At 44.5% G+C, this 27,876-nt stretch overlaps 1 protein-coding gene across 3 annotated transcripts in view; it reads right to left on the reverse strand.

Annotated features, from left to right (window-relative positions):
- Lrrc49 (leucine rich repeat containing 49) overlaps positions 1-27,876 on the reverse strand; it is a 95,424-nt gene that overhangs the window by 61,632 nt on the left and 5,916 nt on the right. For 2 of the 3 annotated variants that reach the window (XM_055622283.1, XM_055622282.1), the window contains exons 4-7: positions 25,622-25,724; positions 24,302-24,505; positions 19,796-19,862; positions 14,276-14,419 (exon numbers count right to left, since the gene is read on the reverse strand). In XM_055622283.1, coding sequence (XP_055478258.1) covers positions 14,276-14,419; positions 19,796-19,862; positions 24,302-24,505; positions 25,622-25,724 — 518 coding nt within the window. Of the gene's footprint in view, positions 1-14,275; positions 14,420-19,795; positions 19,863-24,301; positions 24,506-25,621; positions 25,725-26,051; positions 26,250-27,876 lie in introns of all 3 variants that reach the window. The other variant, XM_055622281.1, reaches the window with a different exon arrangement.

Raw genomic sequence — 27,876 nt, forward strand, 5'->3', positions numbered from 1 at the left:
GGAGGTGGGCTGGCGCGGTGGAGGGAGGGCTAGCAGGGTGGCCAAAGCCCTAGAGGCTGAGGCAGGACATTCCAGACTTCATGCACTCTTCCACCACACATGAAAAACAGCTTCATTTCCAGTACAGTGTCCTCCTTCATTCTTGGGCCACCCTAAAAACCCTGAGCCATGAAGGTGAGGCGGCTTTATGGATCTTTCCATGGTCAAGGTATACGTCTACAGGAAACAGGACAGCAGAGCAGTATCCCCCATGAGCAATGGGCTGTGTGAGTTGGCAAACCTCTAGAATCATCTCTTAAGCGACCTCTCTCTGACTTTCCCACAGTTGAGGAGGAAAGGAAAGGAGGAAATGCCAGGTTTCATTCTAGGACCCTGTTTCCCACAGGATACGGAGCTGTTCCCTTCTCTCTCCAGAAACAAACATCAGAGCTGGCCTGAAGGCCCTCTCTCTACTCTCTTACCCCCAGACTCCTCCTGGGTCTACCTGAGGGCTGTCTGGCCCAGCTGGCACCCAGCTGCAGGCATGCATCTACTTGACTCAGACTACAGTCTCACTGTCTCCCATGCCACAGGCGGAGTAGACACACGCCTTTCAAGATATAATTGTTTTGAAATTAAAGTACAAACTTAATTTATTTTTAGGGAGGGACATACTAATTTTTTTTACAAAATTATAATGTTCTGTATTTATCTTCTTTTATGAAATCAATTTTAGCAGAAGTCTTCCAAGTTTTCAAAATTGTTAACTGCCATTTCTTGATAGTTATAAAAAGTATTCACAAAAGATCTAAATTTACATAATCTCAATAACCACTTTTGAACCCTTTCTAGGACTTCAAAAAAATAGATTACTCACAATATTTTTGTTGTTCCAAATTTAACATCAAGAGAAAATTACTGTTTTTAATTTTTAAAAATATTGTAAGATGTTTTTCATAGCAAACTTCTAACATTACAATAGATAGAAAGAAAACATATTTGTCATACCAATTGATTATCTAGGCATGAATTTCTTTAGTAAAAAGGCCTATTAGAAACTACTAAGATATGGCCCTTCTAACAAGAAGGAAAATATCTGGCAACGGATACTCTGTGAGATCCAGCTAGCAGCATTCACCAACCAGAGAGGAAAGAGGGACCTGTAATGTCTGCAGGGCGGGGCCAAGGGCTCACACAGTCGCCCTCAGAAGCACAGAGGGTCCTGGGAGGGGCAGCTCCAGGGACAAATGGAACAGATCACCTTTAGTCCTAAATAGAGAGAAATGTCACTGCATTCAGGGGATCTTTGATATTAATACCTGAAACCTCAATTAATGGGGAAATGAGTTTGTTCTGATTCCAGAAAACAAAACAAAACAAAACAAAACATCTAAGTTTAACATAATAGTCCAAAACAAACGTTGAAAACCTTGCTTCCCTTTGTCTAACCATCTGATCTACTAAAACACAAAGGAACTGATTTTAGTTGGGCATTAAAAGGCCTACATTAAGGCCTCATTTTTATAGAGCATTTAAAATTTTTGTTTTATTTATTCTTTTATCTTACGTGCATGAGTGGTTTGCCTTTGTGTATGTCCACACACCAGCTGTAGGCCTTGTGCCCCTGGAGGCCAGAAAAGAGCACTGAATCCTTCCTCTCAGAACCTGAGTTACAGCCAGTTATGAGCAGCCAAGTGGGTGCTGGAAACCGAGCCTGAATCCTCTAGCAGAGCAGCCAGTGCTCTTAAGCAAAGAGCTGTCTCTCTAACCCCTTAAAGCCTGGTTTTCTTTTTTTTTTTTTTTTTAATAATCTTCTTTTAAAGGTCCTTAGTTTTCTTATTAAGATCTTGTAGGTTGTTTTTTTGTTATTGCTGTTTAGTTTTTTTATTTCAGTTTTTGAAATTCAAATGCCACTACATCATTTCCTCCTTCCTTTTCCTCCCTCTAACCGTTCTCATGGACCCTCCTCTTTTTCTTTAACTGTTGTTACATACATGTATTTCTAAATATGTCATGACAGCTGGTTCAGAGTCTGTACTGTTGCTTCTGTGTGTATTAGACAGAGCTGACCATTTGCTACTGGATTCCCGGGTGTGGATCTCAATAAATATCCTGCCTTCACCTTCAGAAGCCAGACCAACACTACACTGAGGTAGTGTGTTGGGCTGTGCTGTGCCAATAAGTTATTCTGAACACTTAACTCTAGACCTGGCACTGGGCTATGGTGTAAGTATTTTGGAATAATAGAGAAAGGAAAAATGGGGGTTGGAAATCTGCAGCAATGCTCAAGTCTCATCTTCTTATGGAAAGGCCAACAAATTAACTTTATTGTTAAGGATTCAACAGTCCCATCATATCTCTTATGGGGTGACTATTCCATAGGAGGAGAAACAATTGTGGGGCAGCTGGGACATTGGCGTACATAAGCGTGAAAAGTCAACATTGACACCTACGTTTATAGGTCACACTGGGAATGATATTCAACAGACTTCTACAGTATGATTGAAAGCATTTAGCATGGTTTTAAAATATTACCCTGATAAAAACAGAGCTGAGTGAGATTATGAACTCTAAGACTGTTGTGAGGATTAGAAATCCTTATTTTTTCCAAAGAATAATGACTTTGCTGTTCTCCATATTCCCTCCCTTCTTAACAGTACTGAATGACTCAGCAATCTGCCTGCATAGAATGTCCGTTACTCCTGCCTCAGCCTCAGCCCCCTGCCGGTATAGAATGTCTATTTCCATGACTCAGCCGTCTGCCTGAATAGAAGTCTATTACTCGGGCTATTCTTAGTGACTCTTCCTACAGAGTTTAAGGAAGAAGCAAGGGGAAGACAGAGTGTACTAATACAGGACAAAGAGGACTGAAAGAAAACCATTTTTATTCTTGTTTTTGTTATTTAAAAAAGTTAAAGTACAATACATGTAGCAGAAATTACTTGGAAAGTTATAAATGAATTTATTGTGCATGTTTGAGAACAGGAAAAAGAAAATAGTACTCTTTTTCATTAAAAGACTAAATTAATTCCAAACTAACTGTTCTAGCCTTCATTTTGCAATACAGATTCACATACATTATCCAAGGCTGTAACTACTAAGCCATCATACACAGCACTCCAATCATACACTTACTTAAGTGCAAAAAAAAAGCCAGTAACTGCTCATGTTTTTGAAAGGCATTACTATTCTTATCTGCTTTTCCATTTTTCTACCCTTTCTATGGCAATTAATATCAATCAATCTAGCTGCATCCTGCTTTTTTGATCTGATTTTTATCTATATACTGTGTCATCTCACCAAGGGAAAAAAATCAAGGAGGCATTAAAAAACCATACTAGAAAGTAGGTGCCAGTATGCTAACTAGGGGGATTCCCAACCTTGCACTCTAGAAGCACTGCTTTAATAGCTATGAGGAAAAGGACACAGCATCTCCATGTCATAATCAGTGGCCTTCCTGTATTGGAATGTGTTCCTGAAATTTAGATGACAAGCCAGATCTAAAAATGAAGTTTTTAAAAAGTGATGAACATGGCACCTGACATACACACCTCAAGCCTCCAGCAAAGGTGCAGGAAGACACAAACTCAACTCAAGTTTTGTAGTGTTCCGACTCTCCCAGGGCACCGAGCTCTACAGACATGATGACTACAAGGAAGACTGAGCTGCAATGACGAGGCATCGAGCGAAGAACGGCTAAGGCAGTGGCGGGAGAGTAATTGCACTGCAGAGTACGAACATCTCTCCTGAGAAATTACTAGAGACCTAGGGGAAACATGGCACAGGAGGGAAGGATCTTGGAAGCTTATGGAAAACATGACACACAACTTCTACAAGAAAAAAAAAAAAGGCAATTACTGAAAATTCAATAGTTAAGACTGAAAATCTAATTAGAGTTTTTTAAAATCAATTTCAAGGTGTAACTACAGAAGTAATAAGAAAGCAGAGATGCACCTGGGAGAAATTAAAATGACAGAAATTATAAAAGAGAGATTAGGATGCAAGCAATGTAATGGGAAGGCCTGCACTATATTCTGAGGGGTTTAGTAGAAAGAAAATCAAAGACTCTTTATGAAAATGCAGATACAGAATGTTCCCATAGGCTTGTTAATAAAAATCACCACTATGGTCAAATCTCTCTAGCAAGTGGGAAAATGAAGATGAAGAACCTGTGAAGGCACGCTATCCTAGAGAAGTTTTAGTGGCAACTGAAGGAATGCTTGTGGTTTACTTACTCATTCTCTTTACACATTCCTACACACTAAGAGGAGAATTATACAAAGAAAATATACTGAAAATTTCAAAATATCATAGAATACGAGTCTACGAGAAAACTTAGAGCACAGCAGTAGACAAACACATGGAGGAAAAGAATGGGTCCAGAAAAACTTATTTTTAATTATCAGATATTTCGACAAACATGAAAGTTCATTTTCATGGAGAAATAGGTCTTTTAAATAAAACATAGCCAAGAAAATAGGTATCTATATGTGGATAAAATGAAAAGTTAATTAAAGGTGGCTCACAGTCCTGAATGAAGACAAAGCTGTAAACCTTCTAGAAGGAGACAGGACTCTGCAATGGGAATAAGCGCCCTCAGACAGGACACAGCAGACACTGATGGCAGAGGCCAAGTGACAGCTGACACCACAAAACCCGGAAGCTTCCACATACCAAAGAGTGTTTTAAAAAGTGAAAAGGACAAGCCATGGAAAATGTACTCTCTGTAGACATACAGACAGGTACTGGGATAAAGAGACAGACAGACAGACCAGTAGAGAAAGACACCGTGGCAGAGAGACAGAGAGATAGATATAGGACACACACACACACCCGCACCCGCACACACAGCAATCCAAGGGCCGATCTAGAATGTCAGATAACTTGTACCATCAACAGTCTAGACTAATGCTTTACCACAGATGATGACAAGATGCCTGAAAGACACTCAGTGCCTTTAAACCATCAAGGAAATGCAAATCTAAAACCATGAGAATTACAGACTCGAATCACAGGTGCTCAGTGCCAACTGTCTGATAAATTTAGCATTTCCACTAAATTCGGACAGTTTCTGATAAATTCAGACATTCATGTGACATAGAAAAAGGGCCTGGGCTAGAGAGATGGCTCAGAGGTTTAGAGCACTGTCTGCTCTTTCAGAGGTCCTGAGTTCAATTCCCAGCAACCACATGGAGGCTCACAACCATCTATAATGTGATCTGATGCCCTCTGTCACACAGGTATGCGCTCGTGAATAAATAAATAAATCTTAAAAAAAGAAAGGAAAAGGGCCTTAGGCCCACATAAATCAATCAATCAATCAATAAATAAATCAATAAATACATGGCTATCCATAGCGACTTGTGCTAGCCAAAAATACAGAAAGAAAATTAGAAAACAAGCAAGCAAATGCTATGGCGGTTTTCTCCAGTGCAACCCAACCTAGCAATTAAAAAACTATGAGAAACACAAATTGATGACCATTAAAACATAGCAAGTGTGGGAAAGAGTCTATGTTTAGCTAGTCTATGTTTAGCTCCGCAACGGCCTCATAGCTAATGACAGAGTACAATCTTGGAGTGTGCGGACACACACTCAAGCTTACCTACAGTCTGTGGTGTCCATCCAATGACAAAACCAACTAAGACTAAACGTTCAGGCCTGCATCCCCACTATGACGTGATATGTGGCTGTGTACATCTTATAGAAAGTACAAATGTAGACAAAGTTATCCAGAGACAGATCCCAGAGTACCTCTGGGGGATGGACAGGACCGACTAGAAAAGGGTTAAGGGAGAGCTTTCTACAATAATGGAAACATTTCAGACATCTTGCTCTGTCTGGGAGTTTCAACAAAATGAAAACACATTGGCTTGTACAGCTGAGATACTATATTTTATTGCATCTAGATTATTACTCAGTCAGGTCTGGAGAAAGGCCGTCGGCACTGTGGGAACGTGGAGGATGCAGCACGCTACAGAAGCTCCTTCCTGTCTACAGGAATGGTCCCAAGCAGTCCCCGCTCATTCTGTGTGCGTGTGATATGCAGCTCGGGCCAAGCCTGATGACCTGAGTTTGATCCCTGAGACCAATATGATGTTAAGAGAGAGCTGACTCTTGCTAAATAGTTCTCTGACCTCCACGCTCATTCGGAGACACAAGCCCCACTCCCCTATCAGCTCCACAAAATAAGAATGGAAAAAATTAAATAAATTATGCAAAATATGAACTATTGGCTTCTTACTTTGAAACTTCTTTCATCCATTTCAGGGGGTTGCTCATTTTCTCCTCCTCCCCGCTGCACTACTTAGCCTCGCTCAGTGACCGCGCAGAACAACACATGGCTGCAACCCTTCCGCCATATTTGATGTTTAATTATAGGAGTAGATGAAGTGTGGTCATTTCCAAGAAAACCCACCTATTCTACCAGCACTAGGCTGAGGTTCTCACTGCTCTAGTCCTGTCCCTTTTGAAGACAGTCACATTTCACTTCTGCAAAGCACTAGCCTGTCAGTTTGGAGACTGTCTCTCAGTGTGGACTTGCCTAAAGCGTCCTGGTCATTAGAGTAAGCTCATGTGCTTTGGCGAGGGCCATCACAGAAGGAAGGAATGCTGAGTTCTCAGCACTCAAGGATTCAAAGAATGCGCAGCCCCTTAAAAACCAACGCAGTTTGAGACTGTGTGTAAGTTGGAGAATGCGGGCCATAGGCTGCTTGTGATTGTTGCGTGTATTTGGGCTAAAGACCTGGGGAGACATACAGCGCATGCTCCTACGGTGACACCTGGGGAGACACACAGCGCATGCTCCTACGGTGCTCCTCGGGAAAGCTGTGAGCAACACACAATGATGGAAGGAACAATGCCAGGAAGAAATATCAATTTCAAAGTTATATTTTCTAGAACATAATTTCAAAATATTGATCATGCACTAGACAAATACTGATGAATGCTAGGCACTATAATAAACTCCAAAGAACCCATTAAATTAGAAAAGAACGTTATGATGCAATGAATAAGGAAATTACATATTTCAGACATTAAAAATACACTCCCGGGGCTTGGGAAGGCTCTCAGTGTAACCCATTTGCTGTGGAAGCAGGGCCTGAGCTCAGCTCTCCAGCATCCGTGCAGAAGTGTACACCTGTAGCCCAGCGCCGTGGGGTTGAGACGAACAGACCCTGCACGTTCTCAAGCGGCCTGTCTAGACCATGCAGTGAGCCTCAAGCTCAAAGAGACAGCCTAACTCAAAACCCAGGAAGGAAAGTGACAGAAAAATACACAATGTCCTCCTCTGGCCTCTGCATGCTCACCTTCACCTCCACACTCCAAACTGTGTATATGTGTGTGTGTATGCACACATACAGAAACATACATACATACATATATATATATATATGCATGTATGTGTGTGTGTATATATATACATATATATACATATATGATATATATATATACATATATTCCCCAAACACATGCAGCTCAAAACATAGAGCTTAGAAAATACTCTGAATTAAATAATAAAGATAAGAAAATTCAAGGGGCTGGAGGCAGGGCACTTGCCTAACATGTGGGGCTCCACGGGTTTAATCCCAGCACTAAGGGAAAAAGACTGGATTTAATTTTTTTAATTTAAAAAATGTACAGTGTATACGTGTGTGTTCATGCATGTATGCATGTGTAAGAGTGTGTGTGTGTGTGTGTGTGTGTGTGTGTGTGTGTGTGTGTGCAGGTTCCAAAGACTGAACTCAGGTCTGCAGTGTGAGCCATCTTGCAAGGAAAGCATCATACATTTTTAAACAACCCTACTGTTGATAAAGACTTCTTCCTGCAAGGAGCTCCATACAACAACAGACAGACCACAGTGGCCTTGGCCTAGGCCTACAGGGATGAGGACTGCTGCTCCTAGCCTGACCCAAGACAGACAGCAAGACCCTGTCTCAAAAGACAAAGACTTTATAAAATTTAAGATCTGTAGTCAAAAAACAAAGGTGGTTCTTAGAAAAAACTTATATCTATAAATGCTGAAATTATAAAAATAAAAACTAAATATTAAATGTCCAACACAGGAAAATAACAGGGAACAAGAGAGATGAGAACAAAATTATGCATTTTAAAGATTACAAATGGGTTCAGAAAACCCAAAAGCTGTTTTTAAACTACTGTTAAGCAATCTTAATCAAGAAAAAGAAAGCATAAAAAGCATTTGAAGCGATGGGGCGAGGCGGAAGTGCAGACAGAACGACCAAAATGAGAACAACTACAACCAGTGTCCTTACAGTAAAGGGAGCTGTCAGAACAGCCCAGACCGCCCAGGCAAAGTCGCAATCACCCAGCCAGTTTCCCAGCTAACTTCTAAATATCTAAGGAAGGCTCTTTACCTCACAGGTGGAGATTTCTAAGTAGAGAAGCAAAGTGGGAAACCAAAGAATGTGCAAGAGAGAGGCCCTCTGCAATCCCCACTCAGACGGGCAGAGCAGCACGGTATCAGTACCCGAAGAGTAAGAGGGAATGGAATTGTGGGTCTTGTCATGAACCATAGACATAACTCTTACAAACAACCTTAGCAAAAGCCTCCAGGACTGTGTACAAAGTACAGCCTAGAATATGAGAGCAAGTAAGTTTGTAGGATATGATGGATCCAGTATCCCAACCAAAGGTGTGAAGTGGTGTCTAGATAGGTCTGAGCTGCTCATCCTTAATTGAGGCTTGCAAAATACGTTGCTATGGAATGCATCCTCTCTTATTCACGTGGCTTATCTTTAGCTTTGTCTCAGACTAGGTACTTTTGAAATCTACACATATAAAAATTAACTTGCAGCACACTGTACTGATGTAACTTTTATCCATGTAAGTGCAAATTATCTGACTGAGTGAAACTGATGATGGTTCTGTAGACACACAAGGTTTTCACAGTTTGCATCCATTTGTAAATTTATTGTAGCATTCCTTATCTGAATATAAAAGTGTGGCTGTTCAAGTTGTCTTACAAACCAGTTCTCATATCTCACTAGTTTCTTTGTTCATTAATGAGTCAAATAAATCCTTCACATCTGAAAAAAAAAAAAAAAAGAAAAACCCAGAATGACCTAAAAGTCACAAAAATTAGTTTGCATGCTCCATAAAGAGTGAATCTAATATTACTTATGTAAGAGTTATAAAAATATTTTAATAAAATTCAATTATCATTCATAACATAAACTCAAAGTAAATTAAACATAGAAGACGGCTTCTTGGGATGGAGAGACGTTGAGTGCTCGTGCTGGGAACATGAGGACCTGAGTCTGAACCTCCAGCCCCAACAGAAAACGCCGGCATGGTTGCACATACCTGTATCTCCATCAAGGCAGCACGGCCGGGGTGTGAGTGCAAGGGCGCTCAAGTCCTGGTCGGCTCTGCATGCACACGGATGGGCACTGTACTCACACAGGCACATGCACACACCACACACACTTTCATACTGATAAACGCCAGCTGTAAAATGATCCATAACATTAATGTATGCAGGAGGGCAAGATGGCCGCAGTTTGCTTTAAGCAGCCGGTTCCCCAATGACTGACCCAGAGAGACTATGACTTATTATTAAGCTGTATGCACTAAGCTGGGCAGGTTCAGAGCTCTTCTAACCCTAACCCTTACAATGCACATAAATGTCCGTCACTTGCCAATCTGATGACTCCCAGGCAGCTTCTGCTCCATCAATCTGTCCTTAGGGACAACTTCTCTTGGCCACTTCCAGTCCAGAGCTCCTTCTCTCTCTTCTCCCTCCTCCTTCTCCTCCCAGCCTTGTGGTCCCTCTTAGACGCCCAGCCTGGGAACCTAAACTCCGCCTACCTCTCTTTTGCCCAGCTATAGGCCGTCAGCTACTTTATTTAGCCAGTCAGGGAGTACTGATGAGCAAAGCCACGTAAAGTCAAGTACGCCACATCGTTGTATGTGAGAACACCTCTGGGTGGCAGTGGACCTTGGGAGCCAGTAATTAGCGTTAGAATACACAGCACCAGACCAGCCACCAACAGCCAGACAATGAATGTACCTGGTGACAGATGTTCTTTACATCAGGAATAATCCAAGAATCCACTTGCCCTTTCGCTTCGTTCGGCCTTGTGCTAAAGGTTCTCCTAAATCAGTGAAGGACAGAACCATCGAGTTGAGTGTCTAGCGAGGGGCCTTCACTTAAAGGCTTCTGCCACATTTCCTCACAGGACAAAGGGGCAACAGGCTCCTGCAGGCCTCTCCTCTAGAGAAGTTACTTCTATTTCCCAACTCACTCCCTGCCTCCCAAGCCTTCCACACTGGTGACAGAGTCTCAATAGAAATTTTAATAGGTGAAGTGTTGGGCTCCGGACCCTGGAAGAACAGCTGAGGTGCCTTTGAAGCAAGGCAGACCTGACCTCCAGGTTCTCCCAGCATTCCTCTGTCCCTCCCTGCTATAAGGTGTGGCTGGCATACCCTGCCCTCTAGTCTGAACTCTCCAGCCAGCTGAGGGGGGGGGGGAGTTTCCCCTCCCCAGAGGCTGTTCACTACATAAACCAGACATTTTGTTCCCCCCTCTTCTTTCTGCATTTCTTTTCTCTCTTCTCTCTCTCCCTCTCTCTCTGCATGTGCACTGTTCTGTCTCCCCCTGCACGGTGACTTCTCTTCAGGCACCATTCTTCAGGACCAGTGAGCCCATTAACAGCTGCTCCCAATAAACCTGCATTGAATTCAAGACACTTTAACTTGTCTTGAATTAGCTCATTTCACTGCTGAATGATTCCTGTCAAGCCTCACTCTAGCTCATGCTGATCTAGAACCCACCATGTAGCCGAGCTGTACTTAACCTCACAGTGAACCTCGTCAGCCTCCCAATAGCTGGGAGGATAGGCCTAGTACCACACCCAAGCTGTAATTTGTAAAAGGGAACAACACCATGGAAACTAAGAAGATATTTAGCTTGACACTGAGCCAGTTTCCAAGAAAAGCCTGGCAAACAAACATGAGACCCTGAATGCACGAGAGTTTCTGTTCACGAGGGTCAAGTAACGTGTTCCCTTCCCCAATAGAAACGCACTAAGGTGAGCACATTCTCAGAAATCAACAAAGCAGGAGCGTTGTCACAGACAGATCTACATTTTAGGTGAACTTTGGAAGGCTGACGGCACTTCCCAAGAGATCACCCTGAGCAGAGGGACTGCATGGGGGACGACAGAGGGAGGCTGCACTTGACTCCGTTCACAGTGACGGGAGGCCATGGCAGTCACAGTCAGGACAAGCAAAGATCAGGCCTGGGCTGCATCATGACACACAGCAGGTGTGTGTGTGATTAAACACCTGTCCAACAGCAATTCCTGAACCAACTGCTCTTGCACATAAACACACACGCAGCCAGAGAAGACCCTAAAGAAGGCTTCTCCACAGGCGCTCCAGACCTGCTCTCTCATCAGCAAGCACTAGTGTAGGGTGGGAACCAGACGGCGCTTCTTCTAGGAAGATGGTTAGTAATGGCCACAACAGAAGAAAACAAAGTCCTCTACCCCACAAAGTAGAATCTTTATTTCAGCAATTACCAAGTACGCCAGCAGGTTCGCTTACACTCATCCTGAAGGAACATCCAGTGTGTTCAGTCCAACAAGTTACACAGTCTAGCGACCAGCTGAGGAAGAGACGCCCCTGCCCCTTTAAAGAAGGGCTCAAACACCAACCCACTACCCAACAAGAGCTTCTATTTTAAAGTTAGCAGTCAACGGGCTGGGGGTCTTTCAGTGGCAGAGCATTTTCCTAAAGACTACCAGTCAGAGCTGGAGAGATGGCTGAGTGGTCCAGAGAATGTAATCTCAGAGGACCAGGGTTTGGTTCCAAGCACCCATGTCAGACAGCTCACGACCAACATAACTCCCACTAAAGAGATGTGACGCCTCCAGCTCTGGCCTCCTCCGGCATCTGTACTCACATTTAAAATTAATAAAAAATAAATCTTAAAGAATCACTAGCCATTAAATAGGGGAAAAGCCAGGTATGGTGGAGTACACCTGTAAGCCTGGGATGTGGAGGCTGGAGCATTGGGGTTGGGTCAATCCTTGGCTAGAGAGAATTTAAAGGTCAGTGTGGGCTCCATGAGACCCTGTCTCACCCCAACTCTCAAAGAATAAGTATGATAACTGACTCGAAGGACAGGAAAAAATGAAGAAAAAAATATGTCACCTCAGATTTTAAAGTCTTGGATTTTGAAAGCAAAGGTTGCATACCAGGCGTGGTAGCGCTCACCTTTAATCCCAGCCCTCAGCAGGCACAGGCAGGTACACCCGTGTGTGCTCCAGGACTACCAGAGCTACACAGGAAGACTGTGCCTCCAAAAAAGAAAAGAAAAACAACAACAACAACCAAAAAAACTAGAGTACCCGTAGACTGATTTGAACTACACCCTAATGCACCCTTACACGTGTATTCAGTTCCTGTGCTACATGCATGACAGCTTCCTTTCCACAAGAGCACAAGATGCTGTTGCCATCTCAGCTCTGCAGCGACAAGCAGAGACAACCCCCAGGGCTATCCATGAGTCCCTGGGTGAGCAGCAGGCACTTTCCAAGGGAAAGCCAAAATCCAGGCAGGAACATGCCAGGTCAACAGATTATGCCCCCAGCTGAGGGAGCCTTTTTGGTGCTTCCCACCCCAGTGTCCTGAGGACAGACCGAGTCCTGACTGAGCAACTGGTGAAGACTCAGCAATTCAGCAACGCAATCCAATCTGGAAGCTTTGGAAGCAAACAGCCCCACCCCACCACTCTCTCCAACCTGGGAGGACTTGGCAACTCCCATATTTCATCCAATCTGGGGAGGACCTGACACAACGCAGAAATTCTAGAATAAACCCATGTCTTAGAAAAGACTCTGAAAGTATCTGCCCTTCCAGAAGACGTGCGTGCTGGCTGCCTTGGATCTTCCAGGAAAAGACAAAGTGAAACCAATCTGTGCGGGAAGCTTGGCAACAAGACATCATCTGTCCCCCAGTCTGCATTCCAGAGGACACACTGTATTCTGTGCTAACGAAGGGGTTCCATTAGGGTGTGCCTCTGAAAGTGCTTGAATGACATCGTTTTTAGAGACCCCCAAAAGCAGTTTTCTACAGAGTTGAAACAAAGGAAACTTTTAAATGATGACAATGCCAAGCCCAGCTGGCCAGTGTCACACCACAAAGCTGAAGGTGTCTTTCTAGTACCTTCCACCTTTGTATCAGTAGGTAAGGCCTCCAACCCAAGCTCCTATTTAACTGATTACTTCCAGCAAAACCATCAAGTCCTTCTACAGAGGTGGGCAGGCGCCTGAGGGTGCTGGGAACTGAACCCACTTCCTGATGCCACAGTAGGAGCCCAAGTTCTTGTCGTGAAGTGAGAAGGAAAGCACCCCATGACGTAAGCCCCAATGGTATGACAGCCAACACAGCACAACAGCTGAGCCCAGTGGTTCTCATCCTTCCCCATGCTGCGACCCTTTTCCACAGTGCCTCATGTTGCGGTGACCCCAACCATGAAATTAGCTCGTTGCTACTTCACAACTGTAATTTTGCTAGTTATGAATCGTATTGTAAATAACTGATATTCAGGAAAGGGTCATTTGACCTCCAAAGGGGGTCCACAGGTTGAGAACACTGGCAAAGTTGGTCTTCGAGCAAAGGTTTTGTTCCTACATGTATCTCTCTCCACTCTGTTCACACAGTAATCTAAGTTGGCATGTACTTTTTTAGAGTCAGCAAGCCAAAAGAGACACAAACAACAATAAAGCCCAATTACTTCACTTTAGACAAATCTGAACTCAGACCCAGAAAGTTCCATTGTTTCATTCAGGGTCACATGACTGATTAGAGGCAAAGTTGAGGCCAGAACCAGGCCTCTGTGGTCTTGCACTCTTCCCTTTACATCAAGAGGCCTCTTTCGCACCTCCAAGGGGAAGATATAGGCCTCTTGCTATATGTTCCTTTCGCTCTGTGCCTCTCCTGGGAGCACAATTCCTTAGCTGTCACTCACCAACAGCCTTTGTAATCCTCTCTAATTCAGTATCCACAGCAAAGGGATGAGGAGTCAGTGTCTGCAAACACCAGCCGCTTCCTTCAGAGCTAATGTTTCTACCATTTTTTATTTCATATGTATCTTTTGAAACAGAAAACAGCTTTCCAGATCAACATATTACAAAGGTTTATAATTACACTTACAATTAAATTGAGAAAAGCCTAAATAACTTCAGATTCCAGCATTGCGGGTGGAATACTGAACGTCTACATCACTTCCCTCGAAGAGCAGCACGGGGTCCACAGTGGTACTCACCACAAAGGTGATCTGATTGTGCCGAAGGTTAAGTTCAGTCAGTGAATCCAGACCATTGAGATTGTCGACGTGGCTCAAGAGGTTCCTGGCAAGATTTAAAACTCTCAAGTCAGACAAGTGATTAACATTTTCAATTTTGGAAATCTGTAAAAAAATTAAAATAAAATAAGAGGAGCATGATTAGCATATATATGTTATAGAACTCCAAAAATAAAATATTCAAGTCACCAGATTTAGTGCAAGTTTATGTGGTGACATTTAAAGTCCTCTCATGTTGCAAGTCTTATGAAGTTATTTAACTTGTAATATTGGCTAAGGCTCCTGGTTGATACTTTGACCATGATAAACGTGAAGTAAATTTCCTCAAATAATGAGTTCCTTTGGAGCAGCTCTAAGGCTGCCAGGTCCTCTGTCTATACCCCGCCTGTCACACCGACACTGACTCTGGCCCCAAACCACAGCACAGATAAAGCCTCTCTGTGCACAAGCAAAAGACGGGACTGACTTAAGACTGCCAGGACCTTGACAGGGGAGGAGACTGAGTGAAGACAGTGAGGAAGTCGGAGCCTCAGTGGGAAAAGCTAGGACAGGAGGGGACAGTGCTCAGCTAGGTTGCAATGGCAGGCCTGGCCTGCAGAACACAACAACTTAGGGTGGGGCAGCCTCCCAGTCACATGAGCACAGGGCCTCGGAGGAGCCTCACTTCTCACCCTGAAGTGAGGCAGCACAGCGCAATGTCAAGCCCCCTCGCTATGGCTCAGCCAGCACAGCACAACGGGATGAGTGTTTCCAACATGGGAAGGGGGTACTCATGGCCTCTCCACAGGACAGCCTTAAGAACCAGTGGGTCACTCAAGCAACCCTTTTCATTAAGGGGTACATTTCAGGGACTGGAGAACCCTTAGAGTGGAGAGAGTTCGAGGATACTGCAGAGCACCAGACTTCAGTTACCGGCACCCACGTGGAGGCTCACAACTGCTTGGAATTCCAGCTCCAGGGTACCAATGCCTTCTTCTGGTATGTGCACCCACATACACCTTTTTTTTTTTTTTAAACACAGATTCCACCATCAGAGGATATGAATTTGCTCATTTCTATGGCTATAGCAACTACTTTTTCTTTTTTTTTTTTTTTTTTTTTTTTGGTTTTTCAAGACAGGGTTTCTCTGTGTAGCTCTGGCTGTCCTGGAACTCACTCTGTAGAACAGGCTGGCCTTGAACTTACAGAGATCCACCTGCCTCTGCTGAGACTAAAGGTGTGTGCCATCATGCTGGCTTCAATTTGATATTTTTGTAGTCTAACATTTTAAAGCATATGTTTTCTGAAAGAATCTCTTTTTAGATTCATAATGCAGTTTCCGTGATGTTATCTAGATTTTTTGCAATCAGCAAACATCATCAATATTCTTTCTAGGCTCAAGAAAAGACTTATGTATGGGTATATTATAAATTAAAAATATTTGAAGATTTTTCATCTGAGTTAAAGTGAAATAAAGTTACATAAAATTTTTACAAGAAATAACAAAGTTTTGAAGACATGTAGATGACATAACAGGACAAGATACAGAGTAAGATGTTTGGTATTAAATGCATATAGTTTAAATATATGGATTTAATAAAATTTCAACAGAGACTATATAAAAGAAAATCAGTAATGTAAACACAAGCTTGAAAAACTCTCAAAATACAGAGAAAAAGCAGATACAGGACAGTGAAAGAAATGTGGTATGGAGACAGACACAAACTATAATTTGACAGGAAAAAAAGCCATGTTTGAAAACAAAATGAAACTCTCTGGGACTCAGAAAAAATGAGTTACTCTGGTTGTGGTCAGTGTGCCCCACAAGTCCCCACAGAAAGGCTTGTTTCCCAGGGTGCAGATATTGGGAGGTGCCATGAGTATTAAGAGGTAAGGCCTAGAGAAAGGTCATTAGGTCACTGGGGTGTGCCCCTGAAGGGGATTATGGGATCTCAGCCTCCTCTTGCCTTCTCTTTCTTGGTTCAAGATGAGGATATTTTCTCTAGTGATTTTTTCTGGCTTGGCCAGAAGCCCATCTTGCCATCTTGTTTTGGATATGAACCCTTGTGAGCAAAAGCAAACGTTTCTTTTCTCCTCAAGTAGTATATACCGGGTATTTTGTTTTAGTGAACAAATTTGACTAAGGTACATGTACAGCATTTCTTCACCCTTCTGCTTAGACTCCTGAACACTCCTTTTAGAAAACATGCCAATTCCTCATATACCCTTGGGGTTCTGTTACTGCCACTCTGAAAGCACTGTTAGTTACTGTACATAAGCATTAGTCTATAACTTTAAAATGCTGCACGTATGTATGTGTACCACGTGTGCGCTTGGTGCCCGTGGAGGTCAGAAGAGGCACTGAATCCCCTAGAACTGGAGTTATGGATGGTTGTGGCCCATGAGAGCGCTGGAAATTGAACCTAGGTCCTCTGTAACCACTGAGCCATCTCTTCAGCCTCCTGAATCTATACATTTGGAAAACTATCACTAGGGATGTTGTCTAATTTCGCACAACTCCATCAGCCATAGCGATGGTGACACAGCCAGCTGTTCTCTCAGCTGTGGACAAAGTCACAGACACAGAGAGAGTGGCAGGGCTTTAGGCAAATGGTATGCAAACGCAGACAATGGTCTGTTGACCTGCTTCACAAGACGATGATGGGAACGTTGACTAGGAAAACCTAATTGTGAGCCACACTGACTGGAGTCCAGGGCTCTGAACCCGGGCAGCTGTGTGTTCCGGTGTGTGGATACGGACAGCTTTTCCACCTGTGGATAAGGAAGGGGCGGTGTCTGCCACCACAGGAGGAGGTGTTCTCGCTGAAAGAGCACAACTGAGCACATTTGTACCTGTCTAAAGCATCCTGAGAAGCACACAATCTGGTAAGCCAGTTCAAAATCTAGACTCGAAACTAGAGCCAATCTCCCAGATTCCTCTGCATTCACCACCACTCTCATATAGAAGGCTAAGTCTTGACGTTTCCACTTTTGAAATCTTTATTCAATCTGGGTCCCCTTGCCACATACCTAGCACTAACATGCTCCCATCATGAGATTGTTGTGACTGCTGTTTCCCCTGTGCTGCTCAGTTTTTTATCCCCTTGATACAAGCCAGAGTTATCAAGAAAGAGAAACCATCAGTTGAGGAAGTACCTCCAACAAGATGACCTGAAGGGAAGTCTTCTAGGTTTTTTTTTTGGATTGGCTAAGTGGGAGGGCCCAGCCACTGAGTGTGTCCCCATCCCTGAGCAGCTGGTCCTGACTGCTGTAGGAAAGCAGGCTGAGCAAGTAACAGAGAGAACAGCAAGCAGCACTCCTGCGTTCCTGCTTCAGTGGCTGCCTGCAGGCTCCTGTCTGACTTCTGTTCGTGGACTACAGACTTTAGGCTGGAATACGCCCTTCCCGACCTCCAGCAGGTTTGGCCACGGTGTTTACCTCAGCGACAGAAAGAAAACTAAGACATCACTTCCCCATCTCCTTCCACTCTCCCATCCATTTCTTGCCAGGACAGTCCCTTCTCAAGACACTTCTATATCCGTAAGACAACTGTGCTGAACAGTATGTTCACTAAGTAATTTTAATTTCTAATGAGGTAGAATAAGGTAGAAAGAATCAATATCAGATAATGATGTATTTAGTGATTCTCGTAAAGCACTGTCTTGCTGCATTTTGCCAATCCTGGCTTCACTTGCTACCTGGAACAGAATGACCTGGAGAAAAAGCTGAAACAGTGGGCGGTTACCTTAACAACCTGCTGGCTGCCACGCAGGCTTCTCGCTGGCTGCCACGGCAGCATCTGTAAGGCACACTCCCTCCCCACCTTGTGTTGAGAGCATAGTGAGCACAGATTGGACCTGGCATCAAAACCCTGGGAGCTGTCCTGACTTCCCTCCACTGGTAGCACCTCTCTTCACTCTAAAATGCAAGTCAATGAGTCAACTAAAATGCAAGCCGATGAGCTCTAGAGGGATCCCTTGATCCACCTACTTGAGGAGGGCAGACCCACCCTGACTGGGGTGGCGGCCCTGGTAAATAGACACGGAGGAGGGAGGCCTCGATTTCTGCCTGCGGCCTCGCTCTTGCTGACAGGTTTGCTGCCGCAGCAGCCCTGCACTGACACGAGAACCAAATTCTCTGGGCTTCAACTGTAAATTTAAGGCAAGCAGCTCTCTCAGAATCGCCAAGATTTTGCACCAGACTGGGACTGCTGAAACACCCAGCATTGTGGGCTGAGCAATGGAAGATAGTCATTGTTGGACTATGTGAACCATACTGTGTGAGATATTTTAATAAATCACACACACACACACACACACACACACACATACACACACACACACACACACACACACACACACACACACACACACACAGTCTTAGGGTTTCTTTTACTATAATGAAACACCCTGACCAAGCAACCTTGGGGAGGAAGGGGTTTATTTGGCTTACACTTCCTCATTGTAGACCATCATTGAAGGGAGCCAGGACAGGAACTCAAACAGGCCAGGAACCTGGAGTCAGCAGCTCATGCAGAGGCCATGGAGGGGTGCCGTTTCCTGGCTTGCTCCTCATGGCTTGCTCAGCCTGCTTTCTTAGAGAACCCAACACCACCCGCTCAGGGACAGCACCAGCCACCATGGGCTGGACCCTCCCACATCAGTCACTAACCAGAAAAACGCCTCACAGCTGGCTCTTAAACATTTTCTCGGCTGAGGGCTCTCTCCTCAGGTAACTCCCGCTATGTGTCATTACACAGTGCATCAGTTCTGCTCCGTAGAGAACCAACTAAGCACGCCGCAAGACACAATACCAACTCCTTACTGCGCAAAATCAGCTTTCAACCCCAGAAAGGGGCTGCAGAGACAGCTCAGTGGCTAGAGGCTCCAGGTTCAATTCCCAGCACCCACATGGCAGCTCACAACTCTCTGTAACTCCAGTTCCAGGGGATCCGACACTCACACAGACATGTATGTATGCAAAACGCCAATGTACATAAAAATTAATTCTAAAAAATTTAATTAAACCACAAAAGCATGATGGTCATGAAATCCAGGACAGAGATGACCTCTGATGTAGAAGCCAGGGGCAGGATGAAGGAGAGGCATGAGGCAGAAGGGAGTCAGGAAGACCACAGTTCACGTGAGCGTTTCGCCCATGTACAAGTTGCCATCACTAGATCCCCAGAGACTACCATGTCGCTGACTTCTGAGAAACTAGGAAACCCTGCGCCAATATGCTGAAGACCTGAGACAGTCAATGAATCCAGAAAGTAACTCTTACTGCCTAATGTTAGCATCATTCTTGAAACATTTATAATATAAAATGTGCTGAGACATTCAAGGAGAAGCTGGGGAGAGCGGGATGTAAAGAGGGAAGAAGGGAAGGAAGAAGAAAAAGAAGAAGAAAGAGAGGGAGAGAAAGAGGAAGGGAGGTGGCAGGAAGAGAGGAAGGGAGGGAGACGAAAGAAAGGGAGGGAGGAAGGAAAGAGCTGTACAGTACCTGATTTCCATGAAGGTCCAAGACATCTAAATTTTTTAGATTCTCCAGATTTGAGATTTTCTTGATTCTGAAAATCAAAATAAGCAGAATTTAATGGAAATGCAAATGCTTCACATCTATGAGTCCGGCAATGCCTGCTGAGGTAGGAAGGTTTATTCATTTTAATATTCAATATTTAAACTCTTGCTCCCCGCTCCATACATGACATACATAACAGATGCTTGCTACTGGGAAAGATGCACAAATGTCTTATCTTAGAGAAAAGCAATTCAACGCCTAACCTTAGGTCAAAGTGTTTGGGTGGGGGAGGGGAGTGCCAGGCACAGTGGCACATGTCTCTCACCCCAACTGTGTAAAAGTCTAAAGCCAAAGGATCCCTTGAGTCCAGAGGTTTGGAAACTCAGAGCCAGCCTGGGGCAACAGAGTAGGATGATGTTTTAAAATGAAAAACAAAAGAAAAGAAATTCAACTTCATTACTAAAGTGAAGCCTCCCCTGCTGGTTAGGTCTGTCCACATTCTCCTCACCGCTGCCCAGAGAGCTCTGTCACCTGCCTTGGTGCCCACAAGCACTCTCTTAGCATGAAAGGTTCTTACTTTCATTGTTCCCATGGATCCCACAGATTCACACGGTAACTACTCAGAAGGGAGAAGAAAAATGACGTAAAATCTCACTGTTACCACTAAGGGTCTAGCAGTACTTATCGTCTGTCAGTATTTATCGTCTCAAAGAACAACGTCCACATTCCTCAATGTTTCCGTCATGCTAGCATAGTGCTCAAGTAACCCTCATGAATGACTGCCGCTTTCAGACCTCAGCCTCTGACATCACTGCCTGAGTCAAAAGCCTCCACCGCCGCCCAATTAAGTCCATCTTCCTGATAAAAACGTTCTTCCTCTCCCACCAGGCAGCACTGCAACATGCTGGTAGCTCTTTTCTCCCTTCAACCTCTCACACTTCCCACACCCCCTTACTTGTCTCACCTAAAACTTCAGAATCTGTTCTTTTCCTGGAAAACACACTGCCTTACAAGCATACGTAATTCGCCTCATCCTTGTGAACTCGCTGAAGGCAGGGCATGTCACACTATCCGACTAAACGGGCATCCTTGTGGACTCAAAAGCCTTTTCCTGCAACCAGTACCATCCTAGCTAACATGTAATTGGCTGGTTGATAGTAACATAGACAGAACAGACAAAGCTTCGATGATTTTTCTCTTCACTTTGTTTGTGCATTTGCTGTGCTCCTGATATACCTAGAACACTTAGAGAAAGCTACAGAAGCTGAATTGTATGGCTTAGGCAGAGCCATGCTTTCCATCAGCGATCTGACCTCAGGGGTGCTGGAGGAGCGGCTGAGCCCATTCTGTCAGATCCTCTTGTGCTATCAGATAGGAGGGCTGGAGATTCTTGAGAAATAGAGCTGAATAAAGGCCATGGCACCAAAGAAGCTGCCCTGAACTTAGAAGCTCCTGTGCCCTGGTTCCATGGCCCTAGTGATTTTCAGAAGAAGCTGGAGAAATCTGCTCTGACCAACAGGGGCAGAAAGCTACCACAAGACACAGCTTGGGGGTGCTCAGTCAGCTCCCTTCTGCTCACCAGAGCTTTCCAGGGCTCTCCATAAGCCTTTGGTCACAGGATGCCTGGCCAACCAGCACTGGCAGCTGTTTTCGGAATCACAGGTGTATGTGCTTGAGGCACACTTGATCCTGGAGAATGAAGCAAGTTTTCTTGTGACACATTTTCCTTTGATTCACATGCCCTAGCAGTTCAACCACTGTTCCGCAGCATCTGCTTCCGTGAAAATCAAAGGACAGCTGTCCAGAGGAAGCAAAGACAAAGGAGAACGAAGAGAAGAAGGAGGAGTTTATATTAGACTGCTTCTATCGAAGCAAAATAAGAATGTAGCAGATGCATTAGGTTCCTCTGAGTAGGAAACCCCAAGAACTTTAATAAAGCCGAAACAATGATGTTTAGGTCAAGATAAACACATTGTTTCTGAGAAACTGACAATAGAAACAGGCAGAAAGAAGAGAGAGATGATTCTAACTGAATGCAACCAGAATTTGAATAGTTTAAAATGAGAGATGGAATCACAGCTATCTCTAGAAAATATCTGGACCTAAGGATGACCAAGGCAGACTTTCAGACAGTGATACTAAAGGATAAATGTGAGCTATAGACACTAATAACTCAGAGAACCAGAGAGGAGCCATGCGTGTGGGCGTCAGCATGGAGATCTGGAAAGGAATTCCCGCCTCACGGCTCAGCGAGCTGCCCGGACACGCTCTCCGGGTGGTGACTGCCTGTTTATACAGTCTGACTCTGCCAGGTCTGTTCACATCTCCATTTCCACACCCTAAAATGAAAGGACTTTTTTCTGAGGTCACTTCAAATTTTCATATTCATGCTTCTATAATTTCCCAGATTATCTCAAACTATGTGGAACTTTACTTTTTTTTCTTTTATTTTTATGTTCAATTGTGTGTTATATGTGAGAGCAAGTGAGTACAGTGCCCATAGAGGCCAGAAGAGGGCACCAGATCCCCTAGAGCTGAAGTTATGTGGAGGGCAGGCCTGATGTGGGTAGTGGAAAATGAACTGCAGTCCTCTGCCAGAACAGTATACACCCCTAACCACTGAGCCATCTCTCCAGCCCCTCAAACTCTATCATTTTTTAGTGGAATTCTTAACACAACATTTGAACGAATAAACTACACTGATAGAAACTTCAGGGAAAATAAGATTCTAAAATTCTGGGACATGACCTAAGAACACAACATTTCCAAACACAGCACTTTGAATATTACATAATTTGGGCTGAATTTAAAGTAAGGAAACTGGAGCAGCAGGAAGGTCACACTGACCTCCTCCCACCATTTTACCCTAAGGCCATAACTAAAAACAACAACAAAACAAAACAAAACAAAACAAAAACCCCTTCTGGCCTACACCCCCTGGGAGTCCATCATAAGACTCTCAATTCAGATGAGTCCTACCGTAAGCAACGAGAAATGGGGATTAACAGACAGGAGAGGAACATGCATGAATGGGCAATGCTTAGCGGCCCAGGTTCCCACCGCGGATCGGACCCCTCTGTCCAGCCACGGCTCTCTAGGGCTGCCCACTAGCCATCAAACCTTTGAGGACAAATGAAACTTTAATGTCTTCCTTTGGGCCTTCTTATCTGAAGGCCACCCGTCACCTAAGCTGTACAAACCTGTTAGGATCTTCCCTTACAAACTGCTCCTTATTAGCAGGGTGTCAGCCACAAATCTTTTAAAGGGGAAAAGCAAACTTACTAATTTTATGACTCTGCTAATCCTTCTTCTAAGGTCTTAAAAAGCTACTTGGAAAAACTGAATGAAAAGTCATGCGTACTATCCATGAGTCAAGAATTGTGTCGCTACTGCTGACAGCGCTATGGAAAAGGAGCCAGGGCAGTGCAGACCAGATGCGACACTAAAGCATGCTGAGGGTGGGGGATGGCTCCTCTGTTTAGGGCACTTGCTGCTTTCGCATGGGACCTGGGAGTGGTTCCCAGCTCCCACATGAGGCAGCTCAGGATGGCCTGAATTCCAGCTCCAGGCATCTACCGCCTTCTCGTCCCCACCAGCACCAAGTACACAGGGGGTGCAGAGACACACTCAAAAAAACACACATTTTTACATAGTATCAAAACATACACAAATCTTTAAATAACACATACAAAAATTACTCTCTGAAAAAGAACCAAGCACTGATTTGGCAGTCACAAAGTAGCAAATGTCCCCCTCAGGCAAACACTAGCAAGAAGGGCAGATGAAACACAAGCTTCAAGTGAGCACGCATGCTTAAAACACATCCTTAAAAACCATAAAGTCAAAGCCGACTCTTCCCTTCCCTTTTAGTTACATCATGGCACGGGAGCAATGCTAACAGGACTGTCAGACTGAATCCCCCAGAACAAATCCAGTGCTAGAACTCCAAGCCAGGCTCTCAGGCATGCTGGGCTGGTATGCTGTTCCGTGGTGGGAACCTGGGCCACCGCTTTCCCCCGGTCCTTCCTCTAATGACGCCTGCAGGATTGCTCTGCTCTGACCTGGCCCTGAGCACGAGAAAGATGCTCTCAGGCCACAGGCAAGAGCTGCTTCCCAGCTGAGCGGCTAGAGAGCTGCCTCCACAAGCACAGAGAACTGAGCCTGTATCGCCAACACCCGCATAAAAGCTGGTGGAGCCGTGTCCAGAGCACTGCAGAGGTCAAACGAGCACAGCCGGGCCGCTGGCGGCCAGTCTAGTACACCCCCACACCCAAAAGGCAAGCTCTAGGTTCAGAGAGGCCTGCCTCAAGAGAGAGAGGCAGAGAGAGGCAGAGAGCGGCAGAGCGGGACACAAGGTCCTCCTCTACATGCACTGTGGGCGCCAGCACAGCCAGGTGTGCGTATATCCCTCCACCACACACGCACACACGCACACACGCACACCACGTGTACATACTCACACACACAGAGAAACTGCTTTACAAATACCTGTTTTTCCCTAATAGCAGGACGCGGAGGGATTTCAGAGTAGAAAGACCACTAATTTCTTCAATCTGGTTATCATATAAGTCCAAGAATATTAACCTCTGTAGATTAGAAATATTTTGGATCCGAGTTATGAAATTGTGCTGAAAGTTCAACAAGCGAAGGTGTTCTTCCCCATCGATGATAGGACACACAGTCAACTTTTGTCTAGAAGAAAACAGAGTGAGGAAGATTCTGAGTCAGCACCTGCCTCCGCTGTCAAATACTAGCATGTCTGTGCACCTAGGCGTTGAGCAGGGAAAGATTTCAGGCCTCCTTTCCTATCATAAGGGCCAAGTATTTCTTCTTGGGGTAGACTCTTCTCTTGAACACTCAGTCCCTAACTAAGAAGCCACACAGCGATGCAGAAATCACTACTAGGTTTCCCAAGGTGGTTCTCTGCTGCTGGCCCAACTTTCTTGACTACACGTATGACAGTTTATGACATCTTTGTAATGCCACTATCTCAGAGCCAGCCTCTGAAGGACAGCTGTGTCCTTGTCCTGACTTTTTTGATAAGCAAGTGTCTACTGATCAGTGCTGGTTTTTCTATTCTAGAGGCTCATGCTACCACAAACTCATCTCTAAAGTTGCCCAAGCCACCCTGGTCAACACTGAATTTCCTAAGTCTTACAAGCAGAGCTCCTGCTAATACCAAGCGACACGAGACTGAGCAACTAGTCTTGCTGTGTCTTTAATGACAGAAGGGAGAGTTCCTACATAGCCCTTCAAACATTAAAACCCTACTGGGAAAAGTGTAAATGTAAGTCAGTATCTGAGATGGGATCTCAGAACCACACACTCTCTACAGCTGCCATGAGACGTTCTCCACAACTTGACCTTGCCTACACAACAGGGCCTCTCCCTTCCGTCAGCTGCACCACGAGAAGGCCAGCTGTGCATGGCAGAGTTGTTCTATCGGTCCAACACCCGCTGACCCGACACAGCTCTCTTCCTGTATAAAGACGGGCACCAAGCCTTTACGTTCACCCCTTATGCACCATTTTATCAGGAACCCACTTTGTTCCAGGCTCTGTTGTAGGTGCTCAAGACACGCAACTGAACCAAAGTCGCTGCTTGTGAAGCTTCTATTCTAGCAGGCCACCACAATAAACACACGAGGTTAGCGTGTTAGAGGACAGTAAGGACTAGGCAGGGGATAAAGCAGAGATAGGTCGTAGGGACTGTGTCTGGGGAGAAGGTGGCCACAGAAAGTCACCCTTGGGATGATGACACCTGAGGGAAGCAAACAGGAGAGACAGACGTCTGAAAAGACGTCCTCACCTTTCCAGGGTCAGCCTGTCTGAGTAAAGAATTTTCTCTTCAGAAGAGCGCTGGAGAATAGGAAATGACGGCATCGATGAGGTCACCAGATTAATGTGATCACCTATTGAAAACAATACACACATTCCTGGTTAAGGCAAATCTTAACTGTTGTGAAACCAGAGCCACTGTATTAAAGTTCTTTGGAGCCTACAGATATCTTTTCTAGACGTTTCCACAGCGTCAGTACTGGAAGCCGATTATTACGCTGGGGTTGTTTCGTCTTCTCAACCCTCAGCTCTGTGCTCTGTGGGTGCCAGATAGCTTTCCCTTGCCTTGCAGGTCAGCAGAAAACTCCGGAAGCACTCTGGCTCTCTTTATCCCTTTACAGTGCTGAATCCTGACGCTACACGCCAACTACAGGATACGCTACATGATAGCCCCTCGTTACCCGAAACATTGGGGCCAGCACTATGACAGCCCTGCCGGATTCTGGGCTTGGAAGGTGTCTGAATGGAAGAGTCTCCGAATGCTGACAGGGAGCTGGTGGCAGCTTTCATGTCCAGCCCACAGAGTTCTGTCACGTTAGTTGTGGATGAGATGCATGATGACTTATTGCGTGGCGAAGGACTTATTACTCTTCCATCTCCTTCAAAATATCAAAAGGTGGATTAAAAGCTACATAATGACCTTGCTATAGGATATACACAGAAAGCAGTTTGGGATAGCAGATGTGAACCTCACATTACCACTTTCCTCCCTCTGTATAGGCAACTGCTATTATTAGAGAATGCTGAAAAGACACCAGAGTGGACAACAACAAATCCAGGCCACTGTAATGAGGACACAGAGAGAATGGGATAGCCCATGGAGTCTGGCTGTTTCTGACAGTAAGAGGCTTTTCACTTTGGAGAAGAAACACACGGGAAATGAATAAGTGAGAACAGTGTGTAAAACACGGCATATAAAAGCACAGGCAGTGCTGCAGAGATAGCTCAGTGGTTAAGGGCGCTGGCTGCTCCTACAGAGGAACTGGGTTTGACTGCCGCCATGGATGGCAGCTTGCAACCATCCAGGACTCCAATTCGGGAGAGCCAACTCCCCCTCTGGCCTCTGCGGGTGCTTGTGGTGCCGACACACCACATAAACTTTAAAAATACTTATAACTTCTCTTTAAAATGAAGAACAGTACATACTGGTTAACAATGAACAACACAGACAAATTTAAGAAAAAGTGGATACTAAGACACATTCTAAAGAACTAGAAGATTATAGAATGGTCTGGAAGCAATGATGAAAAGTTCCAAAAATGTGAATACCAGAGTATATCTGCCATATTTGTCTCTGTAGACAGAAATCCCACTGAAAGCAGTAAGTGACGAGGAAGTACCTGGTGTGAGCATGAGGCAGGATGACAGAACTCGAGACTACCACAGAATTGTGCTGCTTAAACTACCCAGAAAGAAAAAACCAAACCTAGAAGCTGACATATTTTTCAGGAGGTCACTGAAGATAAGGCCTAATGGCCTAAAATCAGTCACACCTGACTCTTCACTGGGAAACAGTGCTATCAGTGTTGCTGGCCTTTTCAGGTCTACAAGGCCAGGGGCACCTCACACTTTCCACAAAACAGTCAGTGCTCACATCTCCCTTTTCTTAGCAACATGAAACATCAAGACAGCTAACCATGCTGTCCCGGGAGGTAAGATGTACAATCAGCACTGTGCTCACCAACAAGTACCACACGATATGAACACTTGCAGGCAGGAGTCCCAAGCCACAGGAACCCGCTCCCACTGGTTTGAAGTCTAAAGCCAAAAACAGCCCGAGGACTAGCGACAGCAGAGATATTAGTTGTCAAGGTCGTGGGAGATGAAGAAAGAAAACACAAGGGAATAACGAGTCTCATTGGTCTGATTACCATTTCAGTAGTCTCTTTGAGCTGCTATTAAAACTTCAGGCAATCCAAGATGTAACAGTAGATCAAACCCTTTCATGATTTGGAATGTAGAGGGAGATATCAAAGAATAAACTTCATTTATACTTTGTGAATAAAATAATTCAATCCTTAAATATTTCAACTCCCCTTACATACAAATTTTTTATTATTTTCAGCATGATAAGTTTACCATTGATGCAATATACACTGGACCATAAATAGCAAAAGACAAAAATGATTAGGTAAAAAAGACCTTAAAATCTACACACAAGATCCTGTACTGGGACACCCCGGAATCTTTGAACAGCCGTGTGTTTACCTTGGGTTCAACGTGACA

Source organism: Psammomys obesus, unplaced genomic scaffold, assembly GCF_907164565.1.
Source record: "Psammomys obesus unplaced genomic scaffold, mPsaObe1.curated_primary_1811, whole genome shotgun sequence".
Taxonomy (NCBI): domain Eukaryota; kingdom Metazoa; phylum Chordata; class Mammalia; order Rodentia; family Muridae; genus Psammomys; species Psammomys obesus.